Source organism: Raphanus sativus, chromosome 3 (genome assembly GCF_000801105.2).
Source record: "Raphanus sativus cultivar WK10039 chromosome 3, ASM80110v3, whole genome shotgun sequence".
Lineage (NCBI taxonomy): Eukaryota > Viridiplantae > Streptophyta > Magnoliopsida > Brassicales > Brassicaceae > Raphanus > Raphanus sativus.
In genome coordinates this window covers 26,035,143-26,047,820 of record NC_079513.1, presented here as the reverse complement: position 1 = coordinate 26,047,820, position 12,678 = coordinate 26,035,143, and the positions used below count along the sequence as shown (strand labels likewise).

At 36.4% G+C, this 12,678-nt stretch overlaps 3 protein-coding genes and 1 long non-coding RNA gene across 5 annotated transcripts; 2 read left to right on the top strand and 2 right to left on the bottom strand.

Annotated features, from left to right (window-relative positions):
* Positions 1-89: 89 nt before the first annotated feature.
* On the bottom strand, positions 90-2,364 carry LOC108845899 (uncharacterized). Its single transcript, XM_018619100.2, has 6 exons — positions 1,930-2,364; positions 1,472-1,678; positions 1,255-1,359; positions 1,061-1,180; positions 882-968; positions 90-794 (listed from the first exon to the last, which is right to left on the bottom strand). Exons 1-6 carry the CDS (start codon positions 2,287-2,289, stop codon positions 345-347), a joined length of 1,329 nt encoding a protein of 442 aa, XP_018474602.1. The 5' UTR covers positions 2,290-2,364; the 3' UTR covers positions 90-344.
* Positions 2,365-2,582: 218 nt separating this feature from the next.
* On the top strand, positions 2,583-3,643 carry LOC108845631 (uncharacterized). The gene is made up of 2 exons (XM_018618808.1): positions 2,583-2,600; positions 3,431-3,643. Exons 1-2 carry the CDS (start codon positions 2,583-2,585, stop codon positions 3,641-3,643), a joined length of 231 nt encoding a protein of 76 aa, XP_018474310.1.
* Positions 3,644-5,614: 1,971 nt separating this feature from the next.
* LOC108839162 (uncharacterized) lies at positions 5,615-7,461 on the bottom strand. Of its 2 annotated transcripts, none has more exons than XR_008943460.1 (5): positions 7,206-7,461; positions 7,012-7,125; positions 6,788-6,821; positions 6,256-6,696; positions 5,615-6,053 (listed from the first exon to the last, which is right to left on the bottom strand). It is a non-coding gene; the product is annotated as an uncharacterized LOC108839162 (long non-coding RNA). The 2 variants fall into 2 exon arrangements; XR_008943461.1 differs by having other exon boundaries at positions 6,788-6,832; positions 7,206-7,460.
* Positions 7,462-8,524: 1,063 nt separating this feature from the next.
* LOC108847896 (uncharacterized) lies at positions 8,525-12,619 on the top strand. Its single transcript, XM_057005400.1, has 12 exons — positions 8,525-9,454; positions 9,542-9,744; positions 9,835-10,032; positions 10,127-10,198; positions 10,272-10,367; positions 10,460-10,539; positions 10,618-10,693; positions 10,772-10,982; positions 11,068-11,267; positions 11,354-11,462; positions 11,530-11,619; positions 11,717-12,619. Exons 1-12 carry the CDS (start codon positions 8,941-8,943, stop codon positions 12,454-12,456), a joined length of 2,589 nt encoding a protein of 862 aa, XP_056861380.1. The 5' UTR covers positions 8,525-8,940; the 3' UTR covers positions 12,457-12,619.
* Positions 12,620-12,678: the final 59 nt, after the last annotated feature.

Genomic DNA, 12,678 nt, shown 5'->3' with positions numbered 1-12,678 from the left:
AGAAATATATTTTCGTGTATTTTTTTTTGAATTTCTAATCGTTGGACATCTGATGTGTCCGTTTTTTTCAGAGTTCTTACCCAAATTCAAATCAAGTAGTGATGACAATTAAAAAAAAAAGGCACTAACGCCTAAGATGTAGATAACAATATGTTTTTTTCTTTAAGCGATTGACCAGAAACTCTGATGTTTCAAAGCTCAAACTCAAAGAACCCAATTCAAAACTCAGTACTGAGACAGTTACTGATATGAAGTCATCATCCTTAAAATAAATAATTTCTCTGGAATATACATCATTCTTTTAGCGACATGCTTTTAGATACTTACCAGTACACCCAAATGTACTAAACCCATCTCTTATGCGAACCAAAGGAAGCTCTTGGGGCAACCTGAACTGGCCTTCTAGCTTTCCTTGAATCACCACTAGAAGAAGAAGCCCGTCTCATCCTTTGAGAAGAAGAAGAAGAAGAAGAAGATGATGAGGAAGAAGACACTGAAACAGGCTTCCGAGTAGTCGGTGGCTCCACAGCTTTTACAAGTGATGCTGAGGATTTAGCTGGCGCTGATTTTTGGGTTTGTCCCAAAGCTGAGGGCTCCTCCTTGATGCAATCAACTGGAACATCCTCCAACACAGGTCTTCGAGGTGTATTCGCATGAGTTTCTGAATCAGAGGATGAAGAAGCTGTGGAAACATCCATATCATAAAGAAGATTGTCCAGCCTCATTGGGAATTCACGGGTACTTGGGATTGCAGCTGAACAAGACCACCTCCGGGGCCTAGTGAGCTGTGAAACCTACATATTTGAAACGGACGGTAATATTTTTAAATGCTGAAGTTGTTACAATGGTGAGAGATTGAGTTTTTAGTCAAGTTTTTTCACCTTTTCTTCTAACACCAGTACATTCCTCTTGAGCTTTTTGATAATTGTCTTCTTCCTGCGAATAATCTCTTCAAGCTCTGTTTCTCGCTGTTAAAGATAGAATATAAACATGTTTGTCCAAGTTGCATAGAGAGAGAAAAAAAAACAGAGGGCCTTTTGAAAGAAATAAAAGTCTTTACTTTTGAACCAGCTTTGTTGGTTAACTGAAGAAATGAAGTTAGATCCTTAATTGTTTCATCTTTCTCTTGACACTCCTTTCTGAGCGAAAGCATGTCTTGGTCGAGTGAAAGATTATCAAACTGCAATAGAAAAACAAGTCTTCTTTCAATAAATGATTTGATTCAGCAAAGTCACATTCTTTTTAAAAACGTACATGCATTTCTGCAGCAGTGGTGTCACTAGAACACCAATCTGACAAGTAAGACATACGCCTCTCCTCTGGCTCTACGTCAATCACCATACCTGCGGGAGCTTTATCCTAAATTTAAAAAAAAAAAAACAGAACCAGCAAGAACATAACTTTAATTGGGTCATAATATAGAGACGCTCCATGGAAAAGCAAGAGAGTATGCACACACACACAAACATACCTGTGTAGCAGCAGGTGAGGACTGATGATGTTGATCACATAACCAACAACCACACTCTACAAATTTAACATTCTCAGATCCAAACTTCTCATTGATAGCTGATTGCAGATCAGAGACCTTGGATCCATCCCCAGACTGATCCTTGGCATGATTTAGCTGTTGACACAAATCATCCAGCTTCTGTTGCATGCTTGAAAGAACCTGGTCCTGAAACAACTCCAACACACCCCACAGATTAGTCAAAAAAACACTTGTTACTGTAAAGAGCTTCAATTTTAAACACAAAATCCTCAATAAAAAGATCATCTAATTAATGTGATTATGATGAGTTAAAACATTGTATAACGTAAGACACTTATGAAGGCAATTCAAAAATTAAAATAAAAAAAACGTAAAAATTGAATCCGATATTAACGCTCTATGTTAACTGAGAGATATATAAAAGGAGGATAACGAACCCTGAGATCAACAGATCTCTGGAGCTTTCGAATCGCACCGTTCTTCTTCGACTCAGCGGCGGCGACGCCGATGACCGCAACAATCAGGAACCTCTGGTACGGCGTGAAGAGCTCCCACGCGAGAGCTTCCTCTCGGCTCAGTCCGCAGATAGATCGCGCCGAGCTGGCCTCGTCGAGCAAGCCATGGGGAGATAGGTGAGCTAGGGGCGGAGACGATTGGAGTGTGTGTGTGCGACGAGTGACGTGGCGTGACAGGAGGAGACGAGCAGAGGGAGGAGGAGTGAGAGATGAGAAGGGTGCGAGATGGACCGAAGCGGGCGGGTTTGGGTAGGATCCGGGATCCGAATCGGGCTCCTCCATGGGATCGAGGTTGGTTACAGAGAAACGTTTCGTCGAGACTTTTTTTTGGACTGTTCTGTGATTTCAAAATTGGGAATTTTTCCCTCCTTAGGGATTTACGGAAGGCGAAGAGACTGAAGAGTTAACGTTGGGCCGACCAGCCCTGATGGGCTTTGTTGATGCATATGATTCATGGGACTTGTCACATAGCTCTCTAAATTGGGTCTTTTGAGACCAGTGGGCAGAACGTGATCGGATTTTTAAGTTTTTAAACATTTTGACATGAGTTCGTCGCACATTTTAATTTTTGTACAATGGCCATATACCAGTTGGTATTTTGCAAAACAAAATGTATAATGAGCTAAAATATTTTGATGGAATTAGTCTAAATTACTGTTGCAAAATTTGCGGTTAGTAGCTTCATCTAAAAGTGAAGTTCCAGTGGATATTTTCCATATACAAAGGGTATACAAAAAAGGATCTAAGTGTTAACATTCATCTCTTTGATCCGTCACGACACACATTTGATATTTCGAACGTTAAATGTTAAAATAATAATAATAAAAAACTAACTCGTGTATGATGTATGATGTATCATTTGCAGTATACTCGAAAAAGCTAGAGACGTTGGGGGTTGTTAACATTGACGTGTAGATAATGCTCTTTTCTTGAAGCAACCAAATACTAAACGGTCATCAGTGATTTTTACCCTTTTTTTATCAACAGTGATTTTTACCTTAACTTTTGACCACTGGCTTTCCCAACAAAGATTGACAAACTGGTCCAATCACTGACGGCATCGAATATATTGAGCCCAGATGAAAATAACAAATATTGTTGGAATGTCCATAAGATTTTCTCTTCTCAAAATTGACAAAATGACGAGTACATCTTAACTAACCAGTCATCACCTCCAAGAGTGTTATTATCAGTCAATAAAATTCCATTACTCGAGAACCACAAAAGACAATTAATGAAACAGCATTAAACACAGCGTCGAAAACCTACAAGATTAGAGTATATTCCAAGAGTGTACCAGTCAATAAAATTAACCCGCTTCATTAAACATGCATTCACATAGAGAATAACAACAGAAAAACCTATAAAACTGCAAATTGTTTGTAGTTAGAACTCAATTGTCAAGATAAGTGTTTTAATAAAGTTTTTGGAGATGAAGAAGCTTCTCAAAGTTATGCTCTTCTTGATAGCTTATTTCACGTGCTCAATGGCTATGGTACCTTATCGTGGTTGCGACGTGATCGGGCTAGTTCCTGGAGATGGATTTGGAAAGCACCAGACGAGTGAATTCAAGGAGAAAATTTATTCCGGTCGTAAGTTAGTATCTGGTCCGAGTCGTAGTTCTTGCGGCCACTAAGTGTCGGGATGGTAAGTAGTAAGATTATTAATAATAATAAGATCTTGATCATTCCGACTATATTTTCTTGGTCATATCTATGCTCGTTTTAAGAGTTATCAGTATTGTAATCAAATTAATGGCTTGCCATTTGCAATATGTATATTTTATTTTGATTATCCTGTTCATGCTAAGCGTTTATCTTTAAATATTTGAAAACACTTGAAAGGATTTTATTTTGCTTAAAAACTTGAAAGGTTGCCACTGTATTTTATCACCCTTAATATTCAATTAGTTTATATGCTTTTTTCTCAAAACAAATTGACATCTATCTTTTCATGAGAAATTCTCATTTTTATAATCCGACTGTTCATGTGGCAAAGAATTATATATCCGTAAAGTTAGAATTATAATCTAACTTTCGTTAGGGTTTAAAAACCCATGTTTTATCATTTTATGCTAACACTAATTCACCATAGCCAACCTCCAGAATATTCACAAATTTATATGTATATGGATATATTAATTTATTTATATTACGACTGGAAAGATACTCATAAAGGCCAGTACTCTTAATGGATAAATTTGTATAAATATTTGTTATAAGTAAAAGTTATCAAATGGCCCGTATAGCTCAGTGGTAGAGCGTCAGTCCGATTCTTGTTTGTCACAAAAACAGAGTACTGAACGCATGAGGATCCAGAAGCTTGAGCCATATCGTTCAAGAATAACTCGTTAATTTTCGGTAGAGCGTCAGTCTTGTAGACTGAAAGTACATCTTGTATGATGTATGATGTATCATTTGCATACTAGAAAAAGCTAGAGACGTTGGGGTTGTTAACATTGACGTGTAGATAATGCTCTTTTCTTGAAGCAACAAAAAACTAAACCGTCATCAGTGATTTCCCTTAATTTAACCATTGGCTTTCCCAACAAAGATTGACAACCTGATCCAATCACTGACGGCATCGAATACATTGAGCCCAGATGAAAATAACAAATATTGTTGGAATGTCCATAAGATTTTCTCTTCTCAAAATTGACAAAAATGACGAGTACATATAACTAACCAGCCATCACTCTCCATAACTACACAACAACTCTTTCAGTGTATATCTTTTGGAGCATTTTTTATATTTAACTAGGGTAAACCCGTCCTACGGGCGGATGGACAAATAAAATTAATTGTATAAATTTATTTTAAATTTTATTTTAATTTTAACTTAAAGTATAATTAAGATTCATAATTGTTTTACAGTAGTTTTATCTATGTATTTTATTCTAAATTTTATAAATTATCAATTTTATGTATTAAATTGTTTACTTCCACATTTTCTTTTATAACTATTGATTTATGTAAGTGTTATAAAAAAACTATTGATTTATGTCACATAAAAAATGTTTTTCATTATAACTAAAACTGTTTTAAAACAGATAAATAGATAATATGAAACTATCGTTACATATACATGTTTATGAATTTTATATATTATTAATATGAAACTATCGTTACGTTTAGATGTTTATTAGAATCTTAAACTGTATATTATTAACAAAATAAATAGAAAATATATATGAAACTATCATTACATATAAATGTTCGTTATGTATACATGTTAAATATACACATGATTCATTACCAAATTATTTAACTATGACTGCCAAAAATCAAGATAATGAATTATAATACCCATCACACATACGTTAATTAAAAACAAATTGTTGTGGAGCTTAATTACCGATTGTAACTGGGTTTTATTTGCTCACCTTTTGTTCTCTTCGTTGTGTATCAACAATTTTAATTGTACTGTAACACTAATTTATAAATTATAATGAAATGGTAACCTAAACAAAAGTCATTCAATAATAAATTATAACGAAATAGTAACCAGAACAAAAGTCATTCAATATATTTTATAATTTTAAATAAATAGATCAACGTAACTTTTTATCAAAGTTGGCGAAAATATAAAAAATTAAGAGGAGATCATATAAGGATCACGTTTTTTTTCCCAATCTTGCTATAGACACACAAACAAAGGTTCTTAAACAAACATTCATATCTTTGTTTGTATTCATTACATAGTAAACATTCTTGATGCTCACTCTTTTTTTTATATTGAACAGCAGCAGGCAGCTTCTTCAGAAGCATTATCTTTGTTTCTATTTTGGAAAAATCTCCATCTTCTCAGATTTGGATTTCACTTGTTCGCACACAATCAATGCATATTTTCTACCACCATCATGAATAACTCTAAGATTGTTATCCTTGCTTTGTAGGGCGAACCTTTTGACGCAAATGTTCTATACTTTCATGGAGAGAACACCTGGAAATTTCACTGTGTTGCTTGTACGCTTCTAGTTGCTTCTGTAAGTCGGTATCTGCTTTCGACATTGATAATTTTGCAGAAGCCATTACAACATCCCCTCCCTACAATCAAAAAAATTAAATCATAATAAACACCCATGAACATCCTAGAATGTGTATTTTGGATCTCTCTACTCACATTTTTAGACTTGCATTGGTTTGGTCGTTTCAACAGTGCAAAAGCTCAATACGAAAGTGACGAAATTTCTATACCAAAAGAAAGTATTGTTGAGTCTTTAGATGTGATGATTAAGGTTTCGGTTACCTTTCTAACTGAAGCTGAAGTGATCTGCACCATAAATGTTGCCTTTTCAAGGTCTACTTCAAAAGAATACAACTTCTTGTGTGACGTTGAGCGTAGTGTTTGTTATGTTCAGCTTTGTCTCAAAATCTTCCTTGTCGATTTCTCTCTGTCCATGTCAGCCTCTACTTTTCCTTTCTCCTTGTGGTGCCATCTAAACAGGTTCCTCAACCATGAGGTTTATTAAGATGTTGTGGACTCCCATTTGATGTTTCCACTGAAATTCTTCAATAAACAGTTGCTGCTAGTGTAATAGAAATATGAAGAGTAAGGAGTGATGGGAACTACAAACTTAATAAAGGCATGTTATGAGGAAAAAATGGTCGAAAAAGAATGTACTAACTTATTCAATAAGCCATGAAACTATTGTTGATACGATCCTTTATAAGCTGGTGAAGTTTGCACCTGAGAACACATACAACAACAGAGAACTCTTGTTTATAAACCAGACAAAACTTTGAATCATAAAGAAATGTAAAACCATGTGTATTATTACCTCTGGCATCGCGAAGAAGAGCTAACATGCCAGCCTGTACACATACTGCGTTTAGTCGAGCGCCAAAAAAATATAAAAAACATGATAAATGGCTTTACAAAAAATATACAACAGGAACTCGAAAACACAAAGAATTTTAATTCTGGAATCAATACGATTCTGTACAGACTCTAAACGGAGATCTGATTAAAACTATGAACAAAAATAGCGGTGAAATGGATTACCTGAGAAGCAAGAAGGAGCATGTCGACTCCCATAAGCTCTCCACCACGCCAGACGTTACTGGCCTCCCAAAATCGGAGCAGGCGAACTTGAACGGAGGAGGAAGAACGGCCAGTCTGGAGATCGGAGAGGAAGAAAATATTGTTAGCCATGTTATGAACGATTGAAGAATGATTTTGAAAGCATGAAATCGCACCTTTTTATAGTAGAGCCTCCACCGCCTTTCACTCTCCAGGATCACATTGAATATGGAGATCGTGTATGATTGATTAAGGAGAGCTTTATATGAGGGTGAATCGTTACTGCTTCATCTCACACCGGATGAAGAAGTCGAAAGAGCAATCGATGGGGAAACACTGGAGACGCGAGACGGAGACACGGCTAACTCTAATACAAAAGGCGACCTTTAAGTTTGATAGTAAAGGTAGTTCTCGACGGGCCATGTTGTGTGAATAAGCCCAGACAATTGAAAAAAATCCAAGACACAGAAAATGATACGGTGAGTTTTGTAAAAATAGAACACGTGTCGCCTTAAGGGTGAACGAATTAGTGACGTGGCCTCTCAAGGAGAGAGTAGCACTCTACTTTATATAATTAGATACTCTACTTTCTTTAGATCTACATACATGGAGTACATGACAATGCAAGCTTTATTCTTTTCAATAACATGCATTAACACAAATCACATGTCTTCTTCTCTTGAAATAAATTTCAACGTTGATTTGAGCAAAGATGCTTATGATTTATAATACTAATTTTATCTTCACGTTTTATTTATTACAAAACGGGCTTCTTTGACATAGATTTGTTAATATTTACATGCCATCCAGTTATATGCATCTCTCTTTGGGACTTGATAGAACGCCGGACACGTTACACGTTGTAATCATCGAGGCACCCTTCACAGGCCAAACTATGTATGTACAAGAGCTATGTATTCCTGAGAAGTAAAATAATCATCAGCTACTTGTATATAAGTGGTACAAAACTTTTTATTTTATTTTTAAATAAGGAAAGCTTTAAGTCACACAACAAATAGTTTGTGCAAAAAAGAAAAAACTATTTATACAAATTAGAAATGAGTCACATGTCACCCTATACCAGTTACTTATATACTATTTTTATATATATAAATCCAGCTGTCAAACTAATAAGTACATTATAGTTTCATTTTTTTCAACCTAGTATGGTAGTTTTCTTCAAAATTAAACAGTTTAAAAAAGTTTGAATAATACATCTGTACAAAATATTCAAAAAGTTTAAGAATCTCGTTATTTTCAGACATTAAACACAACAAAAGCATAATTTTACTTTTGCTATAAATAAATTTCGTTAGTCTACATTATTAATAGCGAAAAATAAAATTATGCTTTACAGTTAAAAATATACATTACAGTTAAAAATATATTTCTAAATCATCTACAGTTTAGTGTTTCCAAAAAAATCATCTACAGTTTGGACATGGTGTTCCTTTTGTTTAGTGGTCCATTATTCATCATAAATCATAATCTCGAGAAAAACCAGAAACATCCCACTGATCTCTCATCGAAACAGAAACATTTCTTCCCTTTTACAGAGTCAAAATACAAACACACCAGGCACCGTAAGCGACAAAGCATCCGTGACCTCCTCCTCGATTCCTTTTATTGTTTTATTTTTGTTTCTCGGAATTGTTATCCACATTACCCTCCTTTTTCTCCTTCACGTGATCATATTACATCTTTTGTTCTGTTTTCTTTTGTGGCAGACATTGCTTAAATCTTCAAAACTCCTTTTGCTTTACTACTCTGTATAAATATTCCACTCTCACTACTCTCTTCTTCCAACTATCTTAGCTGTTAAATGTGTGTTTGAGTCTTTTCTTTCTCTTCTTGGAATCTGAATTTGAGATTCTTGGTTTTTGAGTTTGGTCTTTCTTTAAGACAAAAGAGATGAAGCTTGGTCTCATCATTACCAATGCTTTATTATTATTATACATAATCTCTGTTCTTTGTGTAGCAAAAGAGTGCACAAACACTCCTTCACAGCTCTCATCACACACATTCCGCAACGCGCTTCTCCAATCAAAGAACGAGTCTCTAAAGACAGAGATGTTCTCTCATTACCATCTAACACCAACTGATGACACAGCTTGGTCTAGTTTACTACCAAGAAAGATGTTGAGAGAAGAGGAAGATGAATACGGTTGGACTATGATGTACAGAAAAATCAAGAACTCGGTTAACGCCTCTGGTAACTTCCTCAAGGAAGTTTCATTGCACGACGTTAGGCTGGACCAAAACACCTTCCACTGGAGAGCTCAGCAGACAAACCTCGAGTATCTATTGATGTTGGATGTTGATAGTTTGGCTTGGAGCTTCCGCAAAGCAGCTGGTCTTGATGCTCCAGGTGATTACTATGGAGGATGGGAGAGACCAGATAGTGAACTCCGTGGCCATTTTGTCGGTATAGAGCTGTTTTACTCAGTACAAGTTGTTCATAATATGCAATGTTAAGCTTAGAGATTTGATGTCTGATTGTTTGCTTTTGAAGGTCACTATCTGAGTGCAACAGCTTACATGTGGGCAAGTACTCATAACAACACTCTCAAGGAGAAAATGTCAGCTCTTGTCTCAGCTTTATCTGCTTGCCAACAGAAACTTGGCACTGGATATCTCTCTGCTTTCCCTTCCAGCTTTTTCGACCGGTTTGAAGCTATAACACCTGTCTGGGCTCCTTACTACACCATTCACAAGGTGATTAATACTCATACCCTCTTCTGACTTAGATTGTATAATAGTATTTTTGTGTGTTTATCTAAAAAAGATTTCAACCTCTTAAAATAGATTTTAGCTGGTTTAGTGGATCAATACAAGTTGGCTGGGAACATTCAAGCTCTGAAAATGGCAACATGGATGGCTGATTACTTCTATGGCCGTGTACGTAATGTGATAAAGACTTACAGCGTTGAAAGGCATTGGCAATCACTAAACGAGGAGACTGGTGGCATGAATGATGTTCTCTATCAGATATACAGCATCACTGTGAGTTGATTAAAAAAATCTTATCAGATTCTGCTTAGATTTTCTATGTAGCTTTTGTGTTTTCATATCATAGTTCTTTTATTGGAATCTGCAGGGAGATTCCAAGTATCTTCTGCTTGCACATCTCTTTGACAAGCCTTGCTTTCTTGGAGTGCTTGCAGTTCAGGTAGCTTGTTTAACTTGATGGTTAACTTGACTATAGGTATGTGAATGGTAACATAACAGAATCTTTTTTTCAGGCTGATGATATAAGTGGATTCCACTCTAACACACATATTCCTATTGTTGTTGGATCTCAACTCCGTTATGAAATCACTGGTGATCCACTCCATAAGGTATTGAAGCATAATCAAGAAAAAATTGTGAGGTTTTAATAAAGAAACCCATTGTTTTTTTTCTCTTGACTTTGTAAATCTGTATTTTTCAGGAAATCTCAATGTTTTTTATGGATATAGTCAATGCTTCTCATAGCTATGCAACTGGAGGAACATCAGTCAATGAGTTCTGGTACTACTGACATTGCCTGACTTTTAAGAGTTTGGTTCATTTTAAACATGACCATGATCTTGAAACGTTGATTTCCAGGCAAGATCCAAAGAGAATGGCTACTACGTTACAAACTGAAAACGAGGAATCATGTACTACTTATAACATGCTCAAGGTATGTCCTTAACAAACACTTGTCTTTTTATTTATCTCAAGGTGGTAACATATGAAACGCTTGTTTACAAATTTTCAGGTGTCTAGGAATCTGTTTAGGTGGACAAAAGAAGTTAGTTATGCAGACTACTACGAGCGAGCTTTGACTAACGGTGTGCTTGGGATTCAAAGAGGAACCGAGCCTGGACTGATGATTTACATGCTCCCACTGGGTAAAGGTGTTTCTAAGGCCGTGACTTATCATGGCTGGGGAACACCTTATGATTCTTTCTGGTGTTGCTATGGCACTGGTAACTCTCGTTTGCTACATTGTTTTACTTAGAAAAAAAATAGATAAAGAGTTCTGAGTTTTCTTGTATTGTCTCTGTTCCACAGGAATTGAATCCTTCTCAAAACTTGGAGACTCTATATATTTTCAAGAAGATGGAGAGTCTCCATCTCTTTATGTCACACAGTATATATCAAGCTCACTTGATTGGAAATCAGCTGGTCTTTCTCTATCTCAGAAAGTTAAACCTGTTGTGTCATGGGATCCATACATGCATGTGACATTTGCTTTCTCTTCTTCCAAAGGGGTAAAGCTTTTGGCAGAAAACCAGATGCAACTGGTTCATGTGAATATATAGAGTGTCTAATGGATTTGATTTTTTTTTTCTTGCAGGGATTGGGGAAGGAGTCCACTTTGAATCTAAGAGTACCTGTTTGGACTAACTCTGATAGTGCTGCTAAAGTATCTTTGAATGGGCAATCTCTAAAACTACCAGCTTCAGGTATTTTTGTTTCTATTATGGTCTCTAGAATGTGTAAATGAGATTAGACCTGACTTTTGATTTGCAGGTAAATTTCTATCAATCAAACAGAACTGGAAAGCTGGCGATCAAGTAACCATTGAGCTACCGTTGAGTATCCGAACCGAAGCTATAAAAGGTAATAGCCACTGTTTTTTATTTTTACAGTTTACTGTGTAGGGTTGAGTTGGTTAAGTAAAAAGGTTAACCGGATAGTTTGTGTGTGAGTATTTCAGATGATAGGCCTGAGTACTCATCACTTCAAGCCATACTCTATGGTCCCTACTTGTTAGCTGGACTCACGAGCAGGGACTGGAGCATCACAACTCAAGCTAAAGATGGGAAATGGATAAGCTCTATACCTGAAACTCATAACAGTCACCTCGTCACGCTCTCGCAACAATCTGGTAACATATCTTACGTGTTGTCAAATAACAACCAAACCATCACCATGGAAGTCTCGCCCGAGCCGGGAACACAAGCCGCTGTTGCAGCCACTTTCAGGCTCGTGACCACTGATTCTAAGGGGAAGATTTCAGGTCCAGAGGAGCTAACTGGAAGCGTGGTTATGATAGAACCGTTTGATTTCCCTGGAATGCTTGTGACGCAAGCAACTGGTAGCTTCCTTGCGGCTCAAGATTCTTCTTCTACTGATCAAGAAGCCTCGAGCTTTCGGTTAGTAGATGGAGTTGATGGGAAGCCAGGGAGTGTTTCTTTAAGGCTAGAGAGCAAGAAGGGTTGTTTTGTGTACAGCGATGACACCCTAAATGCGGGAATGAAACTGAGGCTCGGGTGTGATTTGGATGTGACTGATGACAAGTTTAAACAGGGAGCAAGCTTTAGGTTAAGGAAGGGAATGAGTCAATACAATCCGATGAGTTTCGTGATGAGTGGAACACAGAGGAACTTTGTGTTGTCACCATTGTTCAGCTTAAGAGATGAAACATACAATGTCTACTTCAGTGTACAAACTTGAAGGAAGAATTACTCAAGAAAAAACTCACATTGGGAGTCTTAAGAAATAGCTATAAGGGTTGTGTTTAGTTGTTTAGCCTGTTAAGTGGTTTGTGTTATGCAATTTATTCTAAAAAAATGTATGTTGCAAGTTATTAATAAAGATAGATAGTTTTTTTTAATAATTGGCATGAGAATTTATGCACATCTTAAAACATTCTAAAAATTGAGCAGTGTAGGCTGC